Here is a 25721-nt window from a genome sequence, read left to right as displayed (position 1 = left end):
CTTACATTACCACTCAAGTCATTCGTTCTTACCATCACAATCATCTCATCCACCCTTTCACCTCTCTTAATTGCCATAGCCACCCTTTCTATTGTTCCTCCTGGCAAACACTCCTCACGCATCCTATCTTGAACACCACGGATCATTGAGTCGCCATACATTATACCTCTTACCATTCCCTTTCTCCTATTGTTTCCATTCTCTCCTCTTCTTTCATTCCCATAGGTCTCTCTCATTCCCTCTCCTCTACTGCTATTCTCTCTTCTAGCATTCCCATACCTCTCTCCTACTGTTTCCATTCTCTCCTCTTCTGGCACTCCCATACATCTCTCTCATTCCCTCTCTCCTACTGTTTCCATTTTCTCCACTTCTAGCACTTCCATATCCCTCTCTCATTCTGTCTCTCCTACTGTTTCCATTCTCTCGTCTTCTGGCAATCCCATACCTCTCTCTCATTCCATCTCTCCTACCGTTTCCATTCTCTCCTCTTCTAGCACTTCCATCTCTCTCTCTCTCTCTCTCTCTCTCTCATTCCATCTCTCCTACTGTTTCCATCCTCTTGTCTGCTAGCATTCCCATACCCCTCTCTCTCTCTTTCATTCCCTCTCTTCTACCATTTCCATTCTCTCCTCTTCTAGCACTCCCATACCTCTCACTCATACTCCCTAAATTCTCTCTCTCTCTCTTACTCTGATTCTCCTTGCATTTATCTCTTCCATTCTCCTAATCTTATCTTTTATACTTCTGCTCTCATTCACAAGACATTCCACCTCCTCTTTCAGCTCATCTATCTCCCTCTACAGGTCAATCATTCTTAATCTAAATTGACTCTCCCAAACAAAACCATCTCCTAAACTTTCACAGTCACTCACACCTTCCACACTATCAACTATTATTTTCTCATTCACATATATCTTTTTTTTTTTCATTCTTTCCTATCACACTACTTGTCTTCCTACATTCATTCCCCATTCCTGGAGCAACAAAGTCGGATATCGATATTTCTAATGCACTTATTTCCTCCAACTGCCTGCATTTTGGGCATATACGCTCTCTTTCACAAGCCACATATCTAATTCCCGAGACGCATACACGCGGCAAGTACTGCATGCCACAAAGTCCCTTATGATATTACTAATAATTGAGTTCTTAAACGGCGGAGGACTTGGCGATACGCCACTTGCGACTGCTGCTGAATCCATCATCATTCCTTACTGCCGAGTAGCGTAATCGTTAATTATTCAATTAATAAATTCCGTTAAATAAATAGAAAAAAAAGTACAAACAATTACAAGCAAAACAAAACATTTAAGTACACTAAATAAAATGAAATATATATCTAAATACAGTAATGAAAACTTAGCTTCATTTTGTCTTCCACCGTTATGCATTCGATTCCAAAGGTAACCAAAATATATTATATCGTGACAGCAACTAACTTCCAAAAAACAACCACTGAAGTACACTCGTATTCAGAGAAACAATTTAGCACTCAAAAACGTAGAAAAACGGGGAAAAAAATGGACTATTCACCAATTAAAAATCACTTTCTTCTACACAGCTCAAATTCACCACCACATGCTATGGCGACGCTCAAACTCAAAAAAATTGTTCAATTCAATTTTTGGTTTCACATTTGCCAAGTTATTATTTAGATGAAAACAAGATATTACCGTTTTGCTCCTATTTAAACAGAGTCTCCATCTTTTAAAATATTCATCCAGAATAGTTAAGTCAGCTTTCAGAATTTCTTCTGTACGACTTATGCATTTATTATTATTATTATTATTATTATTACCCCAAGACCTCATGGAGTCAAAGACTCATCTGGGAGGTCCTTTCATCACACATACATCTCATCATACTGTGTCTTAAACACACTCAAACTCCTTGCAGACACCACACTCTCAGGCAAGGCATTCCAATCATTCACAACTCTGCACGAAAAAAAAACTGCCTCTCACTCCCCTACTCACACCCTCTTTATACAGTTTCCAGGGATGACCTCTGTTATTGCTATATAGCAACAACTGGGTTTTCCCAGTTATTGCTATATCATAGGCATAACAAAATTTCCTTGACGTGACGGGAAGATCAGATATATACAGATTGAATAATAACGGAGATAAAACAGATCCCTGTGGCAGTCCATTATTTAACTTCCTTTTGCTGCTAGTTTTATTACCTATAGTCACTATAAATCTTCTATCTCTTAGCATATTGTTAATAATATGGACTATTGTTTTACATGGGATAATTTTATATAATTTATATAGAAGGCCTTGTCTCCAAACGGTGTCGAAGGCTGTTGACAAATCAATAAATGCTGCTGATGTTTTTAAACCTTTTTGAAAACCAGCTTCTATGTGAGTTACCAAAGAGAGAACCTGGTCACAACACTGACGATTTGGTCTGAAGCTAGCTTGTTCTATTGGGACATTTTTAAAAATTGTGGAGCTTATTCTATTATAAATAAGTCTTTGAATGAGTTTATAACAACAACTGAGGAGAGTAATAGGTCAGTAACTTTACGGTTTATGATTAGGCTTACCAGACTTTAAAATTGAAAGTATACTTTTGCTTTTTTAAAAATAGTGGGAAGTTTACCAGTTGTAAGAATGTCAGTATAGAACTTTGTTAACCATAATCATGCATTTCTTCCCAGATTAATCAAAAATTCTGGATGAATGTTATCAAAACCAGGAGCCTTACCAGGCTTTAATTCCTTTAAGGCTGCTTCAACTTCTTGCTGCATAAAAGGGTGTGCAAAATTTGAAGTTATAGGTGAAGACTTGCTAAATTCTTTTAATTTCTCTTTATATATCTTGTATGCTTTTTATTGATTGGGATACGTGATATATTAACAATATGAATGGCTAGTTGATCTGGGGTGATTCTTGGTTGTTCTTTAATCAAAGGAGCACTACCACCTAGTTTCCTAAGAAGGCTCCAAGCTTTATGGCTGGAATGAGTCAAGTCTATACCTTCAACTGTATTTACCCATTTTTTCCTTCGGGATATATCCAAGTTTTCTAGGAGCTCGTTTGCTGTTTTTGGGTCATTGTTTATCTGATATTCATTATAAAGTAATTCACATTCTTCACTCCAACCATGTATATGGTTATGTCTAATACCTCTAGGAATACTTTTCTTGGCAGCAAGCAGGACTATACCTATAAATCGATGAAAATTACTACTTATTGGAGATATCCAGCGAATATATTTGTCAAGTTCATTTGCATATTTATTCCCGTCAGCTTTTTTAAAATTCCAGTGTGGGATAGGCTTTGATCTTATAAATGGAATGGAAATGCCAATGTCAATTAATACCGGTCTATGTTGACTATGAGGAAAGTCAGTTAAGACCCTTCTCAGATTTTGCATAGGGTGACCTGAATTATTTTTGCTCACAAGACATAAATCAGGGTTATAGTCTCTTTTCCAGGCCGCAGATCTAAAAGTGCCTTTGTCTTTGGCATCAAAGACTAAATGAAGATTATTTAGTTCCATCCAATCAACAAGTTTTTTGCCACATTCGTTGTTTCGAGCATAATTCCACTGTTCATGGTGACTATTAAAGTCCCCAATATAAATTGCAGGATGTTCAGCAATAGGAATAATTTTTTCCGGCCAAGGTGATCCAGGTGGCTTATAAATATTTGTAATTGTAATATCTTGAACTTTTATCACTACTGTATGTATGTTTTCTACAATATTTTGAGATAGAAGAAAAACTTCTTTAAGACGATTTCACACATACGTTGCTATTCCATATACTTCATGATAAGTTGCACCCAATAGCAGTGTAACCTGGAATGCGACTTCTTTTAAGCAGCTGTTCAGGAGCACATGTTTCCTTGACAGCAATCACATCAACATTGTTGGTTAACAATGATTTTGATAAATAATTGCATTTGGCTTTGTTAATAGATTCAATATTTAATTGACAAATATGTAGTGTAGGGCCAATGTTTATAAATTCTGGTTTCTGCAAGTCACTATATTCAATAAATTCAGTAAACATCATGAAATTGGCCAGGAGATCCTTAGGATGAACTGGCTGCCTATCGCTGTTGCTCATTTAGCACCACCCAGGGGACACGTATAGCTTTAGGATCACTATGGACGCGAGCAACTTTGTCCCCCAGCAGGTTAATAATTGAATCACCATACAATGCCACTCTGCTTTTTTGTTGCTCTCAGCCTTGAAAGGTTATTTGCAAAGCTGTAGTACATTTTGTACTGTGAATAAGCTAAAGGTATTTTTTTCTATATTTTTATCAATTTCATTTATATATTTATATATATAAATGAAATTGATATATATAAATTTATTATATATATATATATATATAATGACTCATTACAAACAGTGACCCCACTTAAGTGGGAGAAGCTGCAGAAGAAGAAGATTTATATATTTATATATATATATATTTATTTATTGTTTACATAGTCTGGAAATTCTACTCTAGAGACCAGACATTGGACTTTTTCAAGCCACTAATTTTTCAGACCTTGAATAAGTGAGGTAGTTGTCTCACACTGGGTGATGAAATTCATCTCCTGCCTAAAGACAAATCACAAACATTCTTGCCAGCAGCGGGATTCAAACCCATAGCCTGTTGGTTGGAGAGCAGATATGCTAACCACTTGAAAAACAAAGGCCAGCAGGTATATATAAAAATTCAACTAATGCTTGACAATTGATATGTCTCAGCCAAGAGTATACTGATCAGTTAACACTTCAATCTTGATTAACATGTGAACAATTGCAGTGGCTAGGCTAAATTAATGCAGTCAGCCTCACCTTGATGTTTGTGTTCATGAGTCAACCATTGTTGGATAATAATGTTAATTAACAGTAAAATGTTCCACCTGTTCATAAACATGAATTGGTATTAAATATGACAGAAAAACAAGCAAATTGTAGAGGACTACATCCAGTAGATTGTAAGAATGAAATATAGCTAAATATCATTGAATAGGTCTTTTGAGTTTAGATGAAACAAGCAGAGATTGGTAGACCAAGGGCAGCACACACACACACAGAGAGAGAGCCCAACTCCTTCTGTTTATCTAAATAAATCAGCTATGATTTTTCGACCTGATTGGCCTAGTTAACAGCATCTCTGCTTTAAATCTTCGTTTTTATTAACTTAATATGTGAGACCACTACATCATTTATGTATGACAGTCCTCTGATTGTGAAACTGTAGCACATTATCTAACACTTGCCAGTCTGGTTGGCCGAGTGGTTAGCATATCCACTCTCCACCAAAAAGACTGTGGTTCGAATCCCGCTATGGGCATGCATGTTTGTGATTGTCTGTGAAAATACTAGTGGTGGGCAGTAGATGCCATTGGTGTAGGTGATGATGGTAGTTGTGGTTTGTTGTAGTCTGTTGGATTGAGTGGTGGAGACAGGGAATTGTAGAGTAGGTATCCCTCCCTCGATGAGTCTTTGGACTCCCTGGAGGTGTCACGTAATAATAATAAAAATTATTATTATTATTATCCTCAGACCTCCATGGAATCAAATACTCATCATGAGAGTTTCCTCTGTCACACAAACACACAGAGCTCATCATACTGTGACATGTACATTCACATTCTCTGCAGTGACCACACTCTCAGATAATGAATTCCAATCATTCATCACTCCATACAAAAAACCTGCTTTTCACTCTTTTGCTCACACCCACTTTACACAACTCCCATGGATGACCTCTTGTTCTTTCACCATTCTATGAAAACTCCTTACAAACTTATATGTCTCTATCATATCCACCAGACTCTGCAATTTGCATTTTCTCAATCTTTCTTTCCAGGGACCAGAAACCACCATAATCAGTCACCTCTGGATCCTTTCCAGTATCTCGTCATCCTTTTGAAAACTATGTGAACAGATCTTTGCAGTTATCCATGTGGAGTTATCTTTGCAGTTATCCTCCTGGAAATAGGCAAATCAGTCCAATGATCACACACATACACAGACAGGAAACACTTATCGGAAAAGAAAGACAATAAGAATCTATATTGTTTTATAATTATTCCTTACATGCTGATTAATATCAAGTTTACTGAATTCCTCATGTATACCTCCAACTCACCATCAGTGTTCCTCCTCCCTCTCCACTGACCTCAAGTTCTGCAGGATGTTATTTTAACGAGGATGAAATACATTTATGAAATGTTCATTTAACATCTCAACTATATCGACCTCAGTGGATATCATTCGCTGCAACCAGTATGTCCCGCAAAAAAAATCACTTTCTGAATGAAGTCGGATAAATAGTGGTTTACCATATATAAGTGACCTGGAAGATCCCTCTCAAAACAATTCAAAAAAAAAAAAAAAATTGCACACACATCTGCACCCCACACGCCTTATAATTCATTTTTCAGCAAACTGTATTTTCGATGAATTGTTGTTTTTCGATCAATTGCGTTTCGATGAATTGTGTTTTCGATTAACTGCTCATTGGTGAATTGCTTTTTCGTGAAATTGCCTTTCGATGAATTGCATTTTCGATTAACTGTTGTTCGATAAACTGATTTTCGATGAGTTGTCTTTCGATTAACTGTTTTTCGGTGAACTCTCTGGATACCGGTCTAATCAAGGCCTTATAGAATGGAATCATAATCTCCTTACTTCTACAAGTCAGCTTCCTCTGCAACATTGGTTAAAGTTCATTGTGCCATCCTCACAATTTTAGCAGTGTATCCCCTAATTTTAGATCCAGCTCCACCATCACCTCCAGATCTTTTGTTTCCTCCACCTCTTCTAACATATCCTACCAATTGTATACTCTATAACCTATCTTTGTTTTCCAAATTTTAAAATCTTATATTTTGCATTGAACTGGGAACTTCATATCCATTCCCATTCACTTGGTCTATTCAAATCCTCTTTTAAGGCCGCAACACTACTTTACTCCCATAATTCCAAAAATTCCCATCTTTGCATAATCTGCAAACAGCTGAATGCAATAAACTCCACATTATGATGTCTCACTTTATGATGATCCGCTCATATGATACTATTCAGTTATGACCAATGCCCATTTATAAGATGTTGCATTACTCATACTACACTTGTAGCAACATGACACTCTCATGAATCAAATGATAGTTTTAATGAACTGTTTGTTTATGAAATTGTTCATTGCATCTCTGTGTTTTGGTGTTTTGATGTAAATTATAAACTAGGTTTATATATCATTTTAATTTATTGTTGTTAATAATAGTAGATAAAATTCAAAGTAAGGGTGCTATTGCTTCCAGCGAAAAGAAGAAGACACATAAACCTCTTACATTACATATTGTAAGTGCTGTAACAACAGCAGTTACAAATATAGTTCTTAGTGAATAAAAGTGCTACACCAGTCAATACTGCAGTTATCTGTAAATGACACTCTTATTACAGAAATGGAAAAAATTTAATGGGGTACGTTGATGACCAAACTGGTTGTGTTTGGTCATCAAGATATTTAAGTTTTACGAGAAGATGATAGAGAATTGGCAGTGCCTTTGACTACGTTGTTTAATCTAAGTATCGTCTCTGAGTTAGTCCCAAATTAGTCGAAAGAGGGGAAAATAGTTCCACTTCATAAAGGAGGCTCCAAGACTGATATAGCATATTACCGTCCGATCAGCATATCAGGAGCCATAGTCGAGATACTTTAGAAGTTGGTCAATAGGAAAATATAGGAATGGATAGGGAGAAATGAATGCTATATGGGGCACAAAATGGTTTTGTGAAGTATAGATCACACCTCAGTATCTTGCACAGTTTTATAATACAGTGACAACTGAGTTGGATAAAAGTAATGGGTTTACAGTGATATTGCTGAACTGTGCAAAGGCTTTTTGACAGGATACCACATAGAATTCTAATCAGTAAATTGCAGCACATTGGGATGGATAAGATAAGAGAAATATCAAAGAGTAGTTTATTTAGGAGTAGAGTCCAGCAGAAGGCTTGTGACTAGAGGCATGCCACAGGGTTCTGTTCTTGGGCTGCTCCTATTGTATTTGTATATTGACGATAAAGAAAAGAATCTGAGAGGAACTATTCCATTGTTTGCCAATGATGCAAAATTGGGTAGAGCAATTATTAATAAAGATGGTGTTAAAATTTTGCAAGATGATTTGGATAGATTGACAGTCTGTGCAAAGGAGAATGAAGAATTTTTTTTTTTTTTTTAAATTGAGACTTTTAATTCTTACATTAGTCTAATGTTATTTATAAATTAAGATTATTATATTAAATTGTGAATTAATACCTATAATTTAATCATCACTCTGATGAAATTTTTCCTCTCTTTAATGCTTAGTAATGTAACATCACGCGGCTCGTTCTACGTTTGAATGATCAATTGTTGGTATTCCACCTTGTTAAAAACTGTTCCTATGTAGCCACTGAAGATAGTCTGTTTTTTTCAGACTGAAATATTTGGCAAATATTAAAATATTCTTGTGTAAACGTGTGTATAATTCATAAGGAGAATGGATGTTAGTTTAATGTGGCAAAGTGTAAGGTTATGCATTTTGGGTTGAAAAGATTACCAGCTGTGTATCACATTGATGGAATTGTACTACAGGAAATTTATGAAGACAGAGATTTGGAGGGGGGAGAGTGTTAGTGGATAAGGAGTTAAAGTTCCGAGACATTTTGCAAAAGTGGCTAAAGCAGCTCATTGGATTACTTAGTTACTGAAGTTACAATACCCTGATGAGCAGAGACAAGCAGGTTATACCTCTTTATAGAGCCTTGGTAAGACTCATCTTGACTACTGTGTGCAGATCTGGTCACCTGGGTTTCTTGGGGATGAGGAAGAGGAGCTGGAGAGGATCCAGAGGCGAGTGACCGCGATGTTTGCAGGTTTATGGAATGACCCTGATAAGGACAGGTTGAAGATTTGTGGGTTACAGAAATTGGTCAACAGGCAGAAAAGGGGGTGATATGGTTGAAACATACAAATTACTGAAGGGTTTTTACAAGATTAATACAGAGGAAATTTTTCAGAATGGTTTTTTGCTTTAAGTGTGGTAAATGAGAGCAGTAGATTGCAAGAGTCCGTTGTGGATGCCATGACTGTGAATGAGTTCAGAGCAAAAGTATGATAGATACATCAGAAATGCTGGATAGTGTTTGTCATGATGTTCACTGCCTCCATTGATGAGTCTAAGGACTTCATGGAGTATCCTGTAATAATAATAATAATATTTCTGGGCTTCCTAGAAGTATCAGACTGCTAGCATATAAAATAAGAGATATTGATTTGTATAGTAAATTTTAAAATATACAGTGTTTTCTAAGTATAGCAAAAGTGCTTTAAACTTGACATTTGGCCTGATGTGATTTAAAATGCGAAGTATCTGTTTCTGTGCTTGTTTAATTCATTGTTTTTTGCTCTAGTAGGGAAGAAGGATGTTTTGAGTACACCATCACTGGTCATAGTTTTGGTCTGTGTAGTAGGTGGAGTTTTTATTTTTTTTGCTCTCTTGGCTACTTGTTATAGGTAAGTTCCTCTAAATGTCATTTTACTTATTAGATAGAAAATTTTTTTAACACTGCAAAGGGAAAAAGATTAATTTATTAAATATGTTTCAGAGTATAAAAATGTGGCTGAATTAATTTTAAAATAGTAACTATCACCAACATATCAGTGTATCTCAGCTCAGCCAAGTATAAATATAGATTATAGATTTTATGGATAATTTTGTCTTTCATATTTTTTAAAAATTTCTGCATTAGTATATACTGAGTGGTCAATTTATTAGAAATACCTCCCCATTTAGGAAAATAGACCGTTCCCAAAGATGTTTAGTCACGTGGCTACAGTTTGCTATATAAATCAAAAAAAAAAAAAAACAGAACTGTCAGACAGGCATCTGACAGTTCTGTTTTTTTGTATTTGATGCATCAGAATGGGTAAAAGGCATAGATAAATTTAAAACAGCTCACTGATTTACAAGGTCAGAGAAGAATGGCAAGGATTGTAAAACATGACAGGAGAGCCATAACTAGTCAAATCATAGCAGTACAACAGTGGTGGTCAGAACATCATTTCGGAGCACACTGTCAGAAGAAACAATAAATTATACGATAACCACAGTAATTAACCTTAATGAAATGAAAGTACAGAGATTTCATATTGAAAATAACAGTACATCATCAGTGTGTAGAAACAAGCCAATCAAAGGAATGGGAATACAAAGTACATACACCAGTCAGTGGTTTACCAATTAAAAGCTATTGCTGCATGCTAGAAATTAATATTAATGAATAATATTATTAAAATTATTATTAAAAACTATTTTTGATGGTTACATAATATAAGAATCTTCCAAACTTTTGGGGGGGAGAGAGAGAGAGAGAGAGAGAGAATCATTCTGATTCAGATTTGGCCAATGTAAAAGGGCTTCGCAACTTTCTTTGAAAAGGCATTCATATTTAAACCTGCTTCTATGGAGAAGACAAGTTTCATCCCACTAGATACAGATGATATCAGTTATCTCCTTTAGAAGGTGTGAAAATTCTAATATTCTAGTAAATATGTGTAATGTTTAATTGTTGTGTCGACTTTCTTCTAATATACTTACCTTTTAGTCCATTATACAAATGCTCGTAAGACTCTTTCTCGGGTATCACGTGGCACCTCTGAATAACAATGGAATTGTCTCAGGATCGAGCCAATACCAAAGTATCAGAGTATCTGAGATCAACCTCTCATAAATCACCAAGAAATTTGTTTTTTATTGCTGCGCCACTTAGGGCTTTTAGATTAAATAAACAATATCATTCGAGAGACTCTAGATTGTACTTAAGTGATACCTTGACCTTGCAGACGTGGCCAAAATCTCTTCTTTCTAATTTCCCGCCTAGGTTCGTATTAAGTTTTATAAGAGGTGCATCAGATTCCAAATTACAGACAGTCCTAATTGGATTCAAAAGCAAGGTTTTATTGAACACTATAATTATATATATATACAGTACATGTTATTTTAGTTCTCATTCTAAGAGAGTTCCTGACAATTAGGTTAACATTAAAACACTCTAACAACATACAGATACTCAAACTGATTATTTGTATATTAGCAATATCAATCCTATCAACAAACAAGCACTCTAACTAGGTATGATATTCACAGCAATAATTATTCCAATCCAGTCACAACCAAACCACTCTAGATAGCATCAATGTCTTTTACAATTTGTTATTAATATCACTCTTCACTCTGAATTTTATCATAACACTCTTTAAACATATATTATGATTCAGTTCCCTAAGGAGACAGTAAATTTACGGTATTTATCTCAAGTTCAGTTCTTTGTGATACTATTAGTGTTCTTTCCTCTGATTTACAATGCGGCATAAATCCTTTCATCCATAGCTAACAAAATTAGTAAATTCTATTTATCTATCTTGAACGTTCATCACATTAATTGATCTTCAGGAATCTGTTTCTTCGTGCTATCGGTTAACTATCGCGATCTCTGCATAACTCTTCCTTCTGGGGATGGCTGGGCTTATTTTCGCTCCACAGGACTACGGACCTCGAGTTTCTGCCGATTCCTCGATCAAAACCTCTGGAGTGGAGGCGCTGCCACCCTTCTCCAGTTCACGACACCGAGAGACCAACATCAGGAGATCAGGAACAAAAAAGCCTCATGTATGTGGGTGGGGGGTTTCTTGACCCTTTTATTTCATCTTCTATCACAGCGATTCACGCACTACGCGATGTCCACCTAGCGCTTTCACGTGGGTCGATGTCACAGCATCCACCTTTCTCCGCTACCCTTCTCGTGCATCGTCGGTACGTGATTTCCCAGGACAAACCGCTCCCCTCGCATTACTGCTTCGTGACCTTTGGATTTACATCCCCTTTAGAAATTTGTGCAAGTCATTCAACAACTCTTAATACTTATGCCTCTAACAAATATTAAGTATTTACACAAACTAGTGAGTGGTCTTTTATTGAAATACTTGATAACTACTCTTTTTTTCTTAAGTTTGAAACAGTTAACATATTTACAAAGCTATATTATAATACCTACAGACAAACACATATATTTATTTTCCTTTTCATTGGGTTACATATGTTAAACCGTGATAAGATTGGAATTCCTAAAATCACAGTCTTTCACAATTTAACATAATCAAAGGAGTACGCTTAAGTTTTTACTAAATAGCTTAAGGAAATTACAACGTATACTAGGATATACATTAAATTAAATTTTAATACACTTCCAATATTTCGGCAACATCACGTTGCCATTTTCACAGGAACTTAAAAACAAGACACGTGCACACAAGCACAACAAACAGTAAATGAGGACGAAGCAGGAAGCTATTCTTTCTCCTAAAAGTTCTGATGGTGCCCCCTAGCGGGCAATGTTGGTATTCTTGGGCGATTGGGCTGAAGGTCTTCTGATGTAGGTTTCCCAAATTTGGAACAGTCTCATGCAACCAAATTTGTTGAGGTTTGGATTCTTTCTTAGGGCTGAGGCGGATTCCATGAAAAGCCTTTTGTATTCGAATTTACTACAGTGTATTATCGTGGCTTTCTTCCACCGTATTCTATGGCGGGTATCCACCGCATGGTCTGTAAGACCAGAGTGGCTGTACATTGCCGAAATATTAGAAGTGTATGAAAATTTATTTTAATGTATATCCTAGTATACGTTGTAATTTCCTTAAGCTATTTAGTAAAAATGCATAACCAACGTCTAAGCCTTTCTACGAGAATGTTTAAGTTTGAAAGCACAAATGTGTGCAGATACTTTTTTACACATAAAAGATGTATTATTACAGATGGAAGAATGACAAAACATGTCCATCTATTGAGCAATCTTTTTATGTGGCTTTTTTTTTTCATTTGAAAGTGAGTTAGCCAGGCACATATGGAGATAGCCCTGTTTTTTCTCAAGAAACTCGGGTTTTTTCCCTTCTGCATACTAGCCAGATAACATACATGCACAGAGTTAAAAAACTAATTCTGTTTAGTTGGTAGTGCATAGTGTAATGCAAATAATGGATTGTGTAATGATGCAGGCAGCAGATTATATAATGTCATAATGGCTGGTCTCATGATGAGTCCTAAGACTTCATAGAGGTGTCAAGCAGTGGCAGCTGGTGAAAATTTTAAGTGGGGCTGATGCATATACAAAAAAAAAACATTTTTTTTCCCTACTCAGTAACGAATTTATTAATAAATAAATTTACATATTAAAAATTGCTTTATTAAAAATATTTCATCCTCACCATGAACAAACACCAATAATAAAAGTTTTGTATTAATAGCAAAGACAAGTGCAAATGAATATCACCGTTAGATCACAGTGCATTTGTTTTGTATAACAATAATTGAAAAAATAATTCTTTTCATATTTTCAACAGTGACATTCGTCATAATTCAGCCTTGTATCTATAATAAATAAATAATTATATGTTATTTTAACAAAATAAAATAAGATTTACAAAAAATAGTTCACCAGGCACACGCACCAATAATAAACATTTCATATTTATTGGTGTTTTGGATTCAATTTAATGGACTTAAGTGTGTAATTTTGGTATATTATTGGAGCTTTATTAGCGTGGTTAGTGTACTAAAGTGTTTTATAACATAATCTATGTCGGGAAGTCACCGCTAGATGAATTCGTAATGTGTAGTGTTCGTGCAAGCTCCAGATAAGATAAGTATCATTTTCAGTTATCGATACAAATTACTTAATATTGTGTAGTTTTGTTTTGTTTGCCTTGCGTATTTTAGTGAGTCTATTTTTGGTGTGTTATAACGTATAATTTGACAAAACACGTTGCAAATAAATATGGCACTGTGCGAAGGAAAATGGTGGCCAGTAATGAAAGTTCGCCATCGTTATCAAAGAACGGTAGCATAAAAGAAATGAGTCAGTGTACTAGCTGTGAAATGTACGCTTTGCGGAGTGCGGTCGGAGTGTGGTTAGATGATAATAAAGGATTGAATGTGTGTAGAAAATGTAGGGAGAATGAGGAATTGAAGTGTATTTCGGATCGTGAGTGTGATATTTTTGTCAACCTTCAGAATGAAGGAAACAGGGATATGACAAGAAACGGCAAGGTTGTACATGAAAATTGTGAGAGTGTGAATGTAGAAAGTGTGAATGATAGTATAAATGGTTTCTCAGAGAACAAAAAAGATGAGATAGATGCATTGAGTGAGATCGCGTTGTTGAATAGTGCGATAGAAAGAGCAAAACAGCAGTTAGAGTGCAGGAACAAAAGTAGACTGAATGAACCAACCAATAATAAAAGGTATGACAGGAAAAATAGACGTATGAATGTGAACATGAACAAAATGAAGGATAGAGTGCTGTATGGAGACTCGTTAGTACGAGGTGTGTTAGTAGAGGATTTGACAAAATCGTACCAACCTGGTGCGACCATAAAGGACGTAACTGCGTCTATTAGAGAGCAAAAGGAAAGGGTGAAAGAAATGATTATTGTGGCAGGTACGAATGATTTGAAAGGAGATAAAATGGAAATGATAGAAGACCTGAATGAATTGTTTGAGGTAGCAAAAGAAAAGAGTGAGAGAGTTAGAATGATTAGTCTTTTGCCACGGTATGACAGTGAAATGTTTAAAAGGAGGGCTATAATTGCGAATGACTTTATGCGTGGGTTATGTATGACGAGTTTTGTGGAATTTGTGGATGTGTGGAGTGAGTTTGATGGGCGAAAGGATCTATATAAGATGGATGGCTTGCATTTGAATGGTTACGATGTAAGAAGACTTGAGAAAGTGTTGCTGAATGTAGTGGATGTGCAAATTCAGGGAAACTAGATTTGTTGGGGGGGGGGGGAGTAGAGATGCAGTCCTTATGGAGGCAGTTGAATGTAAGAATGAATATAATATGCCAGAGCAAATAAGGACAACACATCTGAGTGGGATAGTTAATATAAGGCATCAAGGTAGGGTTGGGGCTAATGGGGGTCTTAAATTCATGTACACTAATACTAGGAGTATTAGGAACAAGAAGGAAGAGCTTTTGGCTATGGTTGGCACTTCCAGACCACAGGTTATAGGTATTAGTGAAACATGGCTGACTGTAGATGATATAACTAGTGGGATTGAATGTGATGGGTATAGTGCGTTCAGGAATGACAGAGAGAATAAAATGGGGGGAGGAGTATTGTTGATGATAGCTGATGAGCTCCAGCCAAGGAGAATAGAAGTTGAATTGCAGGATAGAGAAAAGAGCACATTTGAGGCCATTTGGTGTGAGATTGTGGCTAGCAGAACTAAATATACAATTGGGTGCTGCTATAGACCAGGTGATGGAAAAGATGGTGGTGACAGTATGCACAAGCAAATAGAAGAAATGGGTGGAAGGAGGGTGATTATTATAGGAGATTTCAACTATGGTCGCATTGATTGGAGTGAGGAGAGGACACACGGGAGGAAGGAACTGGATTTTATGCGGTTATTAAGGGATAACTATCTGCGACAGCATGTAATGGAAAATACTAGGGGTCAGAGAGTGCTTGACCTAGTAATTACATCTGAGGATTTGGCTGTAACAAATATGACCACATTGCCACCAATCGGTGAGAGTGATCATCAGGTCTTAACTTGGGAGGTGGCTAAAGGTGTAGAATTTTCAATTAAGACAGGATACATGTGGAATTATCGGGCTGGAAAGTATGACAAGCTTAGGAGTTTGATTGGTTCAGTGCCATGGCATGTACAACTGCAAGGACTAGAAGTTGATAGTGCATGGGAGGTAGTTAAGAAGTGCTTGCATGAAGCAATGGCTGACTGTATACCTAGAGTCCGAATAATAAATCAAGTAGGGGTTAAATGGATGAATAACACCATTAAGCTTGAGTTGCAAAAAAAGAAACAACTATGGAGGGAATTTAAGGAGAACAGTGACTGGCAGGCACATGAATGGTATAAAGCGCAGGCCAGAAGGGTGACGAGTGTGGTAAGAAAAGCAAAAAAGGATTACGAAAGAACATTGGCCATGCAGGCTAAAGAGAATCCTAAACAGTTTTTTAGATATGTAGCAAGTAAAAGGAAAAATGTACATGGCAGATTGATTTTAAAGAATGCCGATGGTAGGGAGGTAACTGAATCAGTTGAGATAGTTGAGTTACTGAGTGAGCACTTTGCAAAAGTATACCATCCAGGTGGTGACATTGCAGAAACGAATAAACCAGTAGATTATACGGGAATTGTGGTTAATGAAGTGGAGGTGAGTAGTCTATTGCATAACCTCAATGTCAATACATCTGTGGGATTGGATGGTATACCAGCTCGTGTTGTACGAGAAGCAGCTAAAGAATTGTCAGTACCCTTGACCATTTTGTTTAATTTGAGTCTCGGGTCTGTGTTAGTCCCGAGCGGGTGGAAAGAGGGGAAAATAGTTCCACTGCATAAAGGTGGTTCCAAGACTGCTGTTGTAAATTACCGACCGATTAGCATATCAGGAATCATTGTCAAGGTCTTAGAGAAATTAGTCAAGAAAAGAATACAGGGTTGGATAGATGAAAATGGGATATTGTATGGGGGACAACATGGTTTTGTGAAGGGTAGATCATGCCTCAGTAACTTGCTCACGTTTTATAACACAGTGACGGCTGAACTGGATAGGGGTAATGGGTTTACAGTGATACTACTGGACCTTGCCAAGGCCTTTGATAGGATACCACATGGAACCCTAATCAGTAAACTGGAGCAGATGGGTATAGATATAGGGTTGGTGAGATGGATAAGTGGGTGGTTGAAGGAGAGATATCAAAGAGTGGTTTACTCAGGAGTGGAGTCTAAAAGACGTCTTGTAACTAGTGGAGTGCCACAGGGCTCTGTTCTTGGACCACTGCTTTTCAATTTGTTCATCAATGATATTGGAAAGGATCTGAGAGGAAGTGTTCACTTGTTTGCTGATGATGCAAAGTTGGGTAGAGCAATTGTGAGTGCACAAGATGTCAGAATTTTACAGGATGATTTGGATAGTTTGGAGGACTGGGCTAGGAAAAATGGATGTCAATTTAATGTGGCAAAGTGTAAGGTTATGCACTTTGGGGTGAAAAGAATAGCAGCAGTATATCGCATTGGTGGAATCATACTCCAGGAGATTGATGAGGCCAGGGATTTGGGAGTGTTGGTGGATAGGGAGTTGAAGTTTAGGGGGCACATTGCAAAAGTAACTAAAACAGCTCACCAAATCACTTGGCTTCTGAAAAATACTTTAACATGCAGAGACGAACAAGTTGTTGTTCCTCTGTATCGAGCCTTGATAAGACCCCATCTGGACTTCTGTGCCCAGCTATGGGCACCAGGGTTTCTTCATGATGGGGAGGAAGTGGAGAGGGTCCAGAGACGAGTGACCAAGATGATAGCAGGTCTGTGGAATGAACCTTATGAGAATAGGTTGAAGATTTGTGGGTTGCAGAAATTGGACGATAGGCGAAGGAGGGGTGATATGATTGAGACATTCAAATTACTGAAGGGTTTTTATAAGATTGATCCAGAAGACATTTTTGAAAATATGACTGGTGGTGGGAGGACTAGGGGCCATGCATGGAAGCTGGGCAAGAGCGTGGTTGACAAGGGTGTTAGAGCTAGGTTCTTTACTTGGAGAGTGGTAAATGAGTGGAATAAGCTTCCAGAGTCTGTTGTGGGTGCTACGACCGTGAATGAGTTCAAGGCAAGGTATGATAGATACTGTGTGAATGTTGAATAGTTGTTCTTGACATGATGTTAGGGCCTCCCTCGATGAGTCTGTCGACTCCTTGGAGTTTCCCGGAACAATAATAATAATAATAATAATAATAAATATCTCACTGAAATAAAGCACGTAAGCTTACTAAAAATACACTGCCATTTGAGCAGTTACAGTTGGGTATGACATAACATGCAATGACAAGAGCAAACAAATACCGCCGTTGGATCGCAGTGCATTTGTTTCATAATCTAAAGAGTTAATCGAACAATTCCAATAATTAACTATTCAATCAATGTCAAAACATAAGCTGTAACCTTTAATATGTTGCTTAGTATTAAGGTGATACTAAGATACTTTAACTTAGTATCACCTCTGTAACCTTTAACATATACTGCATTTATATAATGTTGTAAGCATTGTTATTATTTATAAACACAAACAAAATTTAATTTTTTCATTTTTTACTTGGGGGTGCTGCAGTGTCACAGTGCATTTGTACTGGCCACCACTGGTGTCAAGTGATAATAGTGATGATAATTGTTACTGTATAATGAAATTTTAGAAAGATACTGGAATGCTTCATTTGTAATCAGAAACTATTAAAAGAAAAAAAAAGATAATAAATATCCATTATATTATGTAACAAAGTATCTAAACTGTGTTTGTCTTTGTTGTAAGTCTTTCCACTTGGTTATACTATAAATCAAAAGATACCAAGAAATTATATACTTGGTTTAATCCTTTATCCAAGTGCAAGCAAACAAAGTTTGCACGTTAAGTATTTTCAGGACTGGGGCAACTCATATAAAGAAGCTAATGACTTCACATCACTTGCCTTAGTATCCTATAATGCAAAACACATCTCCTTGTGATTTGCATTATGGGAAGGGCCACTACCTAGACCAGTTTCAACCTTTATCGAGGTCTCATCAGTGGGAGCCAGATCCAGAGGTGATACTAAGGTTAAAGTCTAGGTTAAAATATGTCTTCTGCATTACTTTAACCTTAGTATCACCTCTGGGTGTGGCTTCCACTGATGAGACCTCAATAAAGGCTGAAACTAGTCTGGGTAGTGACATAGCAATACAAAATTAATAACGGAAAAACTCACATAAAAAAGATTATTTAATAGTATAATTTTAACCTGTGTGTCACAGGCATCTTCAGTACATTTTAAGCTCAAATTTAACAATAACTGACAATTCCAAAAAGCACCATCTAAGTAGCTAGTGTAAGATAACTAAAAAGGTCAATAAATTTCCTAACAAAAAAAAAAAAAATTATATATACAATAAAAAGTTAGGAAAGATTAGCTGATTTATAAAGTTCTCCCATAAAGGGGATAGACGTAAACCATCGGATCTGTTTAAGTTAGGAGAGTGAAGTAAAGTTTCACATGTTTCTTTATAAAGACGTTCCATGAGGAACTGACTTTTGTGAAGGACTCTTGTCTTTTTCCAATGAACTCTATGTCTAGTGATGATGGCATGTTCTGCATGTCCAGACTGTTCAGGTTTAAGGTATTGAATATAGGACTGGTATTCTTCTAGCCGAATAGAGGCAGATCTTCCTGTTTGTCCGAAATAAGATAATCCACAAGAGCAAGGAATCTAGTAGACACCTGGATAATTAAGATGTGGAAGCTTGTCCTTCGGAGAAGTGAGAAAGGTGGAGATTTTTCTGAACAGTCGAAAGGCAACAAAAATATTCAGTGGTTTTTAAACTTTTGCTATACGTTCCCTAATGCCTTGTACATAAGGGATAGGAATGCACGTTATTTCTTCTGTATTTGAAGAGGAAGACATACTAAAACTACTCAAAGCTCTTTTGATGAAGGAATTCTTATATCCATTAGATAGAAAGGAAGAAGTAATATATTGCAGTTCTTTCTGTAATAGATCGTCTGAAGAACAAAAGGAGTGAGGCCGATGAACCAGTGTTTTAATAGTTTTTGCCTTTTGACCGGGATGGTGATGAGATTCAGCATGGATATAATAGCCTGTATGAGTCTTCTTTCTATAGACTGAGAAATGTAGGTTACGATCTGGTTGGCGAAGAATTAAAAGATCTAAAAAGGCTAACTGCTTATTTGATTCTACTTCTAGGCTAAATTGGATCCTTGGATGACGTGCATTTAACTTAGTGAGAAACTGTTGAAGTTCATCAAAAGAGCCATTCCATATAGCAAATATGTCATAAAAGTCTGAACCAATGAGCAGATCTGGGAGAAATGTTGTCAAAGATGTGTTGTTCAAAATGTTCCATAAAGAAGTTGGAGAAAGCAGGAGAAAGAGGATTGCTCATTATGCTCATCGGATCTATTTAAAAGCTAGTAAGTCATCAGCAAAATGTAGCTAAAAAATCTCTAGCCCTCTTAAATAGAGAAATTATGGACATCAAGAACGCTCTAGAATCTGTTTTAACGGCTGAAACTTTTAACACTATATTGCGCATATCTTCAGATTCTTACCTAAAGGTCTTTAATGATTCTCATGATAAGTTAAAAGCAAGTTTGAATCACTCGTCAGCCTACCTAGATCCAGTAATAATGTTAGTGAAACAGATAAAGTAGTTATCAATGTTTCCAGACGTCCAAACAGACAGTGAATGTTTTGTTTTATCAAAAGGACATGATTTCGGCGTTGCTCCGAATAAGGTGCCCCTGATGGATTTTTTCCCTAACATAGACATATACGATCCTTATCCCAAAAAACAGCCAACAGGTTATGTTTTGAATGTGCGAAAATTCCTTTTAATGCCAAACCTCCACGTCCTAATCTTTCTTATTCTGAATTTAAAGCATTGAAATCACTTAAGAATAACAATTTAATTATTACAAAAGCTGACAAAGGGAAGGCTATAGTTATTCAAGATAGGAAGAAATATGACAGAAAAATGTCTCTATTACTCCTCTACTATTTAACTTATAGGCCTCTTACATCGGATCCTACCAGGAGTCAATTGAAGAAACTTAATTCTCTTATAGATAATGTATCTACATGGAATGAAGATCAAAAGAAAAAACTTAAAACCTTCTTCGGTCGTCCACCAAGATTGTATGATCTTCTGAAAGTTCATAAACCAGGCATTCCGTTGAGGCCAGTTGTAGACTGTATAGGTTGTCCCACTTACAAAATTTCAAAATTTTTATCAAATTTACTCACTTCTTCAACTAGAAGAACAGATACTTATATAAAAAATACTTTGGATTTCAAAAATAAAATTTCAGATCTTCATTTGGACATTTTGGATATCATGATCAGTTTAGATGTTGTTTATTTACAAATGTTCCTTTATCTGAAAGCATTGAATTACTGCAACAGGAATTTCCTTTAGACATTGTAAAATTATTTGATTTTGTAATACATTCTGGTTATTTTTCCTTTAAAAATAAGTTGTATCAACACACTGAAGGAACAGCAATGGGCAATCCTCTTTCTCCTGCTATCTCCAACTTCTTTATGGAACATTTTGAACAACATGTCTTTGACAACATTTCTCCCAGACCTACTCATTGGTTCAGATTTGTTGATGACATTTTTACTATATGGAATGGCTCTTTTGATGAACTTCAACAGTTTCTCGCTAAGTTAAATGATGCACTTCATCCAAGGATCCAGTTTACCCTAGAAGTAGAATCAAATAAGCAGTTAGCCTTTTTAGATCTTTTAATTCTTTGCCAACCACATGATGACCTACATTTCTCAGTCTATAGAAAGAAGACTCATACAGGCTATTATATCCATGCTGAATCTCATCACCATCCCGATCAAAAGGCAGGAACTATTAAAACACTGGTTCATCGGTCTCACTCCTTTTGTTCTTCAGACAATCTATTACAGAAAGAACTGCAATATATTATTCTTCCTTTCTATCTAATGGATATAAGAATTCCTTCATCAAAAGAGCTTTGAGTAATTTTAATATGTCTTCCTCTTCAAATACAGAAGAAATAACGCTCATTCCTATCCCTTATGTACAAGGCATTAGTGAACGTATAGCAAAAGTTTTAAAACCACTGAACATTGAATATAAGAACACCAGTCTTATATTCAATACCTTGAACCTGAACAGTCTGGACATGCAGAACATGCCATCATCGCTAGACATAGAGTTCATTGGAAAAAGACAAGAGTCCTTCACAAAAGTCAGTTCCTCATGGAACGTCTTTATAAAGAAACATGTGAAACTTTACTTCACTCTCCTAACTTAAACAGATCTGACGGTTTACATCTATCCCTTTTATGGGAGATAGTGCTTTATAAATTAGCTAATCTTGCCTAACTTTTTATTGTATATATAATTTTTTGTTGTTGTTGTTGTTGTTGTTAGGAAATTTATTGACCTTTTTAGTTATCTTACACTAGATACTTAGATGTCGCTTTTTTGGAATTGTCAGTTATTGTTTAATTTGAGCTTAAAATGTACTGAAGATGCCTGTGACACACAGGCGAAAATTATACTATTAAATAATCTTTTTATGTGAGTTTTTCCAGTATTAATTTTGTATTTATTTGTCTGCTCATGGTATTCCATTATTAAAACTTATTGTAGTGACATAGCATTATACATGTCCATAAGGATATGTGCTTTGCATTATGGGATACTAAGTGATAGAAAGTCATTAGCCTCTATATGCAAGTTGCCCCAGTCCTGAAAATACTTCATGTTAAATCTTTAAACCAAGTATATAATTTCTTGGTATCTTTTAATTTATAGTATATCCAAGTGGAAAAACTTCCAACAACAATCTCTAATCCAGAGCATTTTAAAATTAATGTGTGACACCTTTTGGCTACTTGTATATGAAAATATGACTTCTGCATTACTTCAACCTTAGTGTTTGGGTCTGGCTCCCACTGGTGAGACCTTAATAAAGGTTGAAACTGGTCTGGAAAATGACCCTTCCCATAATTCATAGCATTATACATGTCTACAAGGATAAGAATTTGCTGTTTTAAGGATACTTGTGACATAAGACTGAATGAAAAATGCACGTAAACTCAAGAAAGATATTTAATTAACCAAATATTTCGGTCTGGAAGTAGCAGATCATCCTCAGTGGTATTACAAGAACAGTCATAAAAAATACAAGCTAGAATATTAACAATAGATCGTTTAAAATAGAACACGGCACGTGATATTATATCACTAAATATGAAACGGAATATTTTGAAGTAGAGACATGATTAGAAAAAGAAGAAAAATATTAATGAGTAATCTTGATTAGACTTTCCCAGATTTTTGATATAGATATACAGTCATTATGATTCAGGTTGGGACGATGGAGCAAGGCCTCCACGCTTTCCTTGAACAAATGTTCAAACCTATAACGGGATCTATGTAAGAGGCAAGTCCTGGTCCAAAGGATGTTGTGATCAGTTTCAATCCCGTGCTGAGCCAATCCAGACTTTTCAGGTTTGTTGTGAAGAATGGAGGATTGATGTTCTTGGATTCTTTTTTCAAGAGAACATCCAGTCTGTCCAAAATAGGATAGATCACAGTTGCACAGAATTTGATTAACTCCAGGAAGAGATAAAGTTGAGCGTTTGTCTTTAGGAGAAGGAAAATGAGAAGACAATTTGTTAATAGGTGAATAAGTAGCTGTTAAATCATATTTCTTTAAAATTCTTGCAATAGGTTCGGAAATACCAGAGATATAAGGAATTGGCACTCGACATATAAGTCCTCTTTCTCCTGCTTTTGCCAACTTTTATTTAGAACATTTAGAAAAATTCCTCTTCTCATCTATTTTCCCTCAACCATCCTTTTGGGTAAGATATATAGATGACATCTTTACTATTATTTGGCCACATAGCAAAAACTCTTTACCTTCTTTTTTAAACAGTATCAATTCCTTGCATCATCGTAATCTTGAAAATACTATGGAAATAGAAGAAATCAACCAGTTATCTTTTTTTTAGACATTCTCCTCATCCAGTCACCTTCAAATATTCTTACATCTACAGTATACAGGAAACCAATGTTCACAGGTCATTATATTCTTAAAGAATCAGCCCATCATCCATGTCAAAAAACAGGAATTATAAAATGCCTCATCAGAAGAGCAAAAACTAATTGTTCTACTTTTGATTATTATTATTATTCCTGATACCTCCAAGGAGTCTGAAGACTCATCGCGGGAGGACACCTACTATACAACTGTCTCAACCACTACAACAAACCTCTACTACGAATCATCCCCATCAACACCATCTACTGCCCACCTCCACCACCACAACAACTAGTATTTTTTGTCTGTAAATTGCATGTGTTCTGAAGGGCCAATTTGTCTGTATGCAGGATGAAAAACCTGAGTTTCCGGGAGATAAAACCCTGCTACCTCTGTACGAGATCAGCTGACTCACCTTCGATTGAAATCGTCCGGATAAAGATTCCTCCTGTCACGACGAGAATCGAACTTAGGCCTATTCCAATCAAAGGGTGCAATGTACCGTCATTCTATCAATTACACTACTGGGAAAGTCTAATCAAGATTACTCATTAATTTTTTTTTTTTTTATCTACAGAAAGAACTTTCTACTATCCAACAACACATGAAACTCAATGGCTTTTTTGAAAAAAGTACTCAACATCTCAATTCTTATAAACCTCCACAAAACAACAAAGTTTCAATGCGTCGAGTGATAATTCCTTATATCTCTGGTATTTCTGAACCTATCGCAAGAATTTTAAAGAAATATGATTTAACAGCTACTTATTCACCTATTAACAAATTGTCTTCTCATTTTCCTTCTCCTAAAGACAAACGCTCAACTTTATCTCTTCCTGGAGTTTATCAAATTCCGTGCAACTGTGATCTATCCTATTTTGGACAGACTTATCGTTCTCTTGAAAAAAGAATCCAAGAACATCAATCCTCCATTCTTCACAACAAACCTGAAAAGTCTGGATTGGCTCAGCACGGGATTGAAACTGACCACAACATCCTTTGGGCCAGGACTCGCCTCTTACATAGATCCCATTATAGGTTTGAACGTTTGTTCAAGGAAAGCGTGGAGGCCTTGCTCCATCGTCCCAACCTGAATCATAATGACTGTATATCTATATCAAAAATCTGGGAAAGTCTAATCAAGATTACTCATTAATTTTTTTTTTTTTTTATAATCATGTCTCTACTTCAAAATATTCCATTTCATACTTAGTGATATAACATCATGCGGCGTGTTCAATTTAAATGATCTGTTGTTAATATTCTAGCTTGTATTTTTTATGACTGTTCTTGTAATACCACTGAGGATGGTCTGCTATTTCCAGACCAAAATATTTGGTTAATTAAATATCTTTCTTGTGTTTACATGCATTTATCATTCATGTCTGCAAGGAGATGTGCTTTGCATTATGGGATACTAAGGCAAGTGATGTGAAGTCATTAGCTTCTTTATAGGAGTTATCCAAGTCCTGAAAATACTTCAGTGTAAGGCTTTGTTTGCTTACACTTGGATAAAGGATTAAACTAAGTATATAATTTCTTGGTATCCTCTATTTTATGTGTTTGTCTTTGAAATTTAAAGTTTGAAAAGTGAAATATTAAATATTACTTGTCTAATTATAATCAGAGGAATATAATTAAAGTTTATTCTTTTTTTCATTATATTACATAATAGATTTTCACCATTAAATTTATTGTCGTCACTGGCAGAAATTAAAAAAACTCAAGATTGTGTTCTCAATCTTTCTGTTAGTATCATCATCACCTTAGCAAGGTGACTTGTCAAAGCAATTGTTCTATAATTTTTACATTCTAGCTTATTTTCTTTCTTATGTAATGTTCCTAATATTGATTTCACCCATTCCTCTGGCATTTTCCCTTCCTTCCATACCATATTACATAGTTGGTGCATTTCTATGACCATACTTTCACCACCATATTTAATCATTTCTCCAGCGATGTTATCGTTACCAGGACTCTTGTTATGTTTTAACCATCCTGTTGCTTTTTTTTACCTCTCTTTTTAAAATGTCCATGTCATAC

General features: G+C 35.9%; 1 protein-coding gene across 1 annotated transcript in view; it reads left to right on the top strand.

The window, feature by feature from the left end:
• The window catches only part of LOC150105449 (disintegrin and metalloproteinase domain-containing protein 11-like), a 602139-nt gene that overhangs the window by 488684 nt on the left and 87734 nt on the right, over positions 1–25721 (top strand). Inside the window, exon 25 of the mRNA XM_090393967.1 lies at positions 9428–9527. Coding sequence (XP_090250093.1) covers positions 9428–9527 — 100 coding nt within the window. The remainder of the gene's footprint in view (positions 1–9427; positions 9528–25721) is intronic.

The sequence above is a fragment of the Typopeltis vanoorti genome, chromosome 6 (assembly GCF_054136105.1).
Source record: "Typopeltis vanoorti isolate ZY-2024b chromosome 6, IOZ_Tvanoo_1.0, whole genome shotgun sequence".
Classification (NCBI taxonomy): domain Eukaryota; kingdom Metazoa; phylum Arthropoda; class Arachnida; order Uropygi; family Thelyphonidae; genus Typopeltis; species Typopeltis vanoorti.
This window is presented reverse-complemented; position numbering and strand designations above follow the sequence as displayed.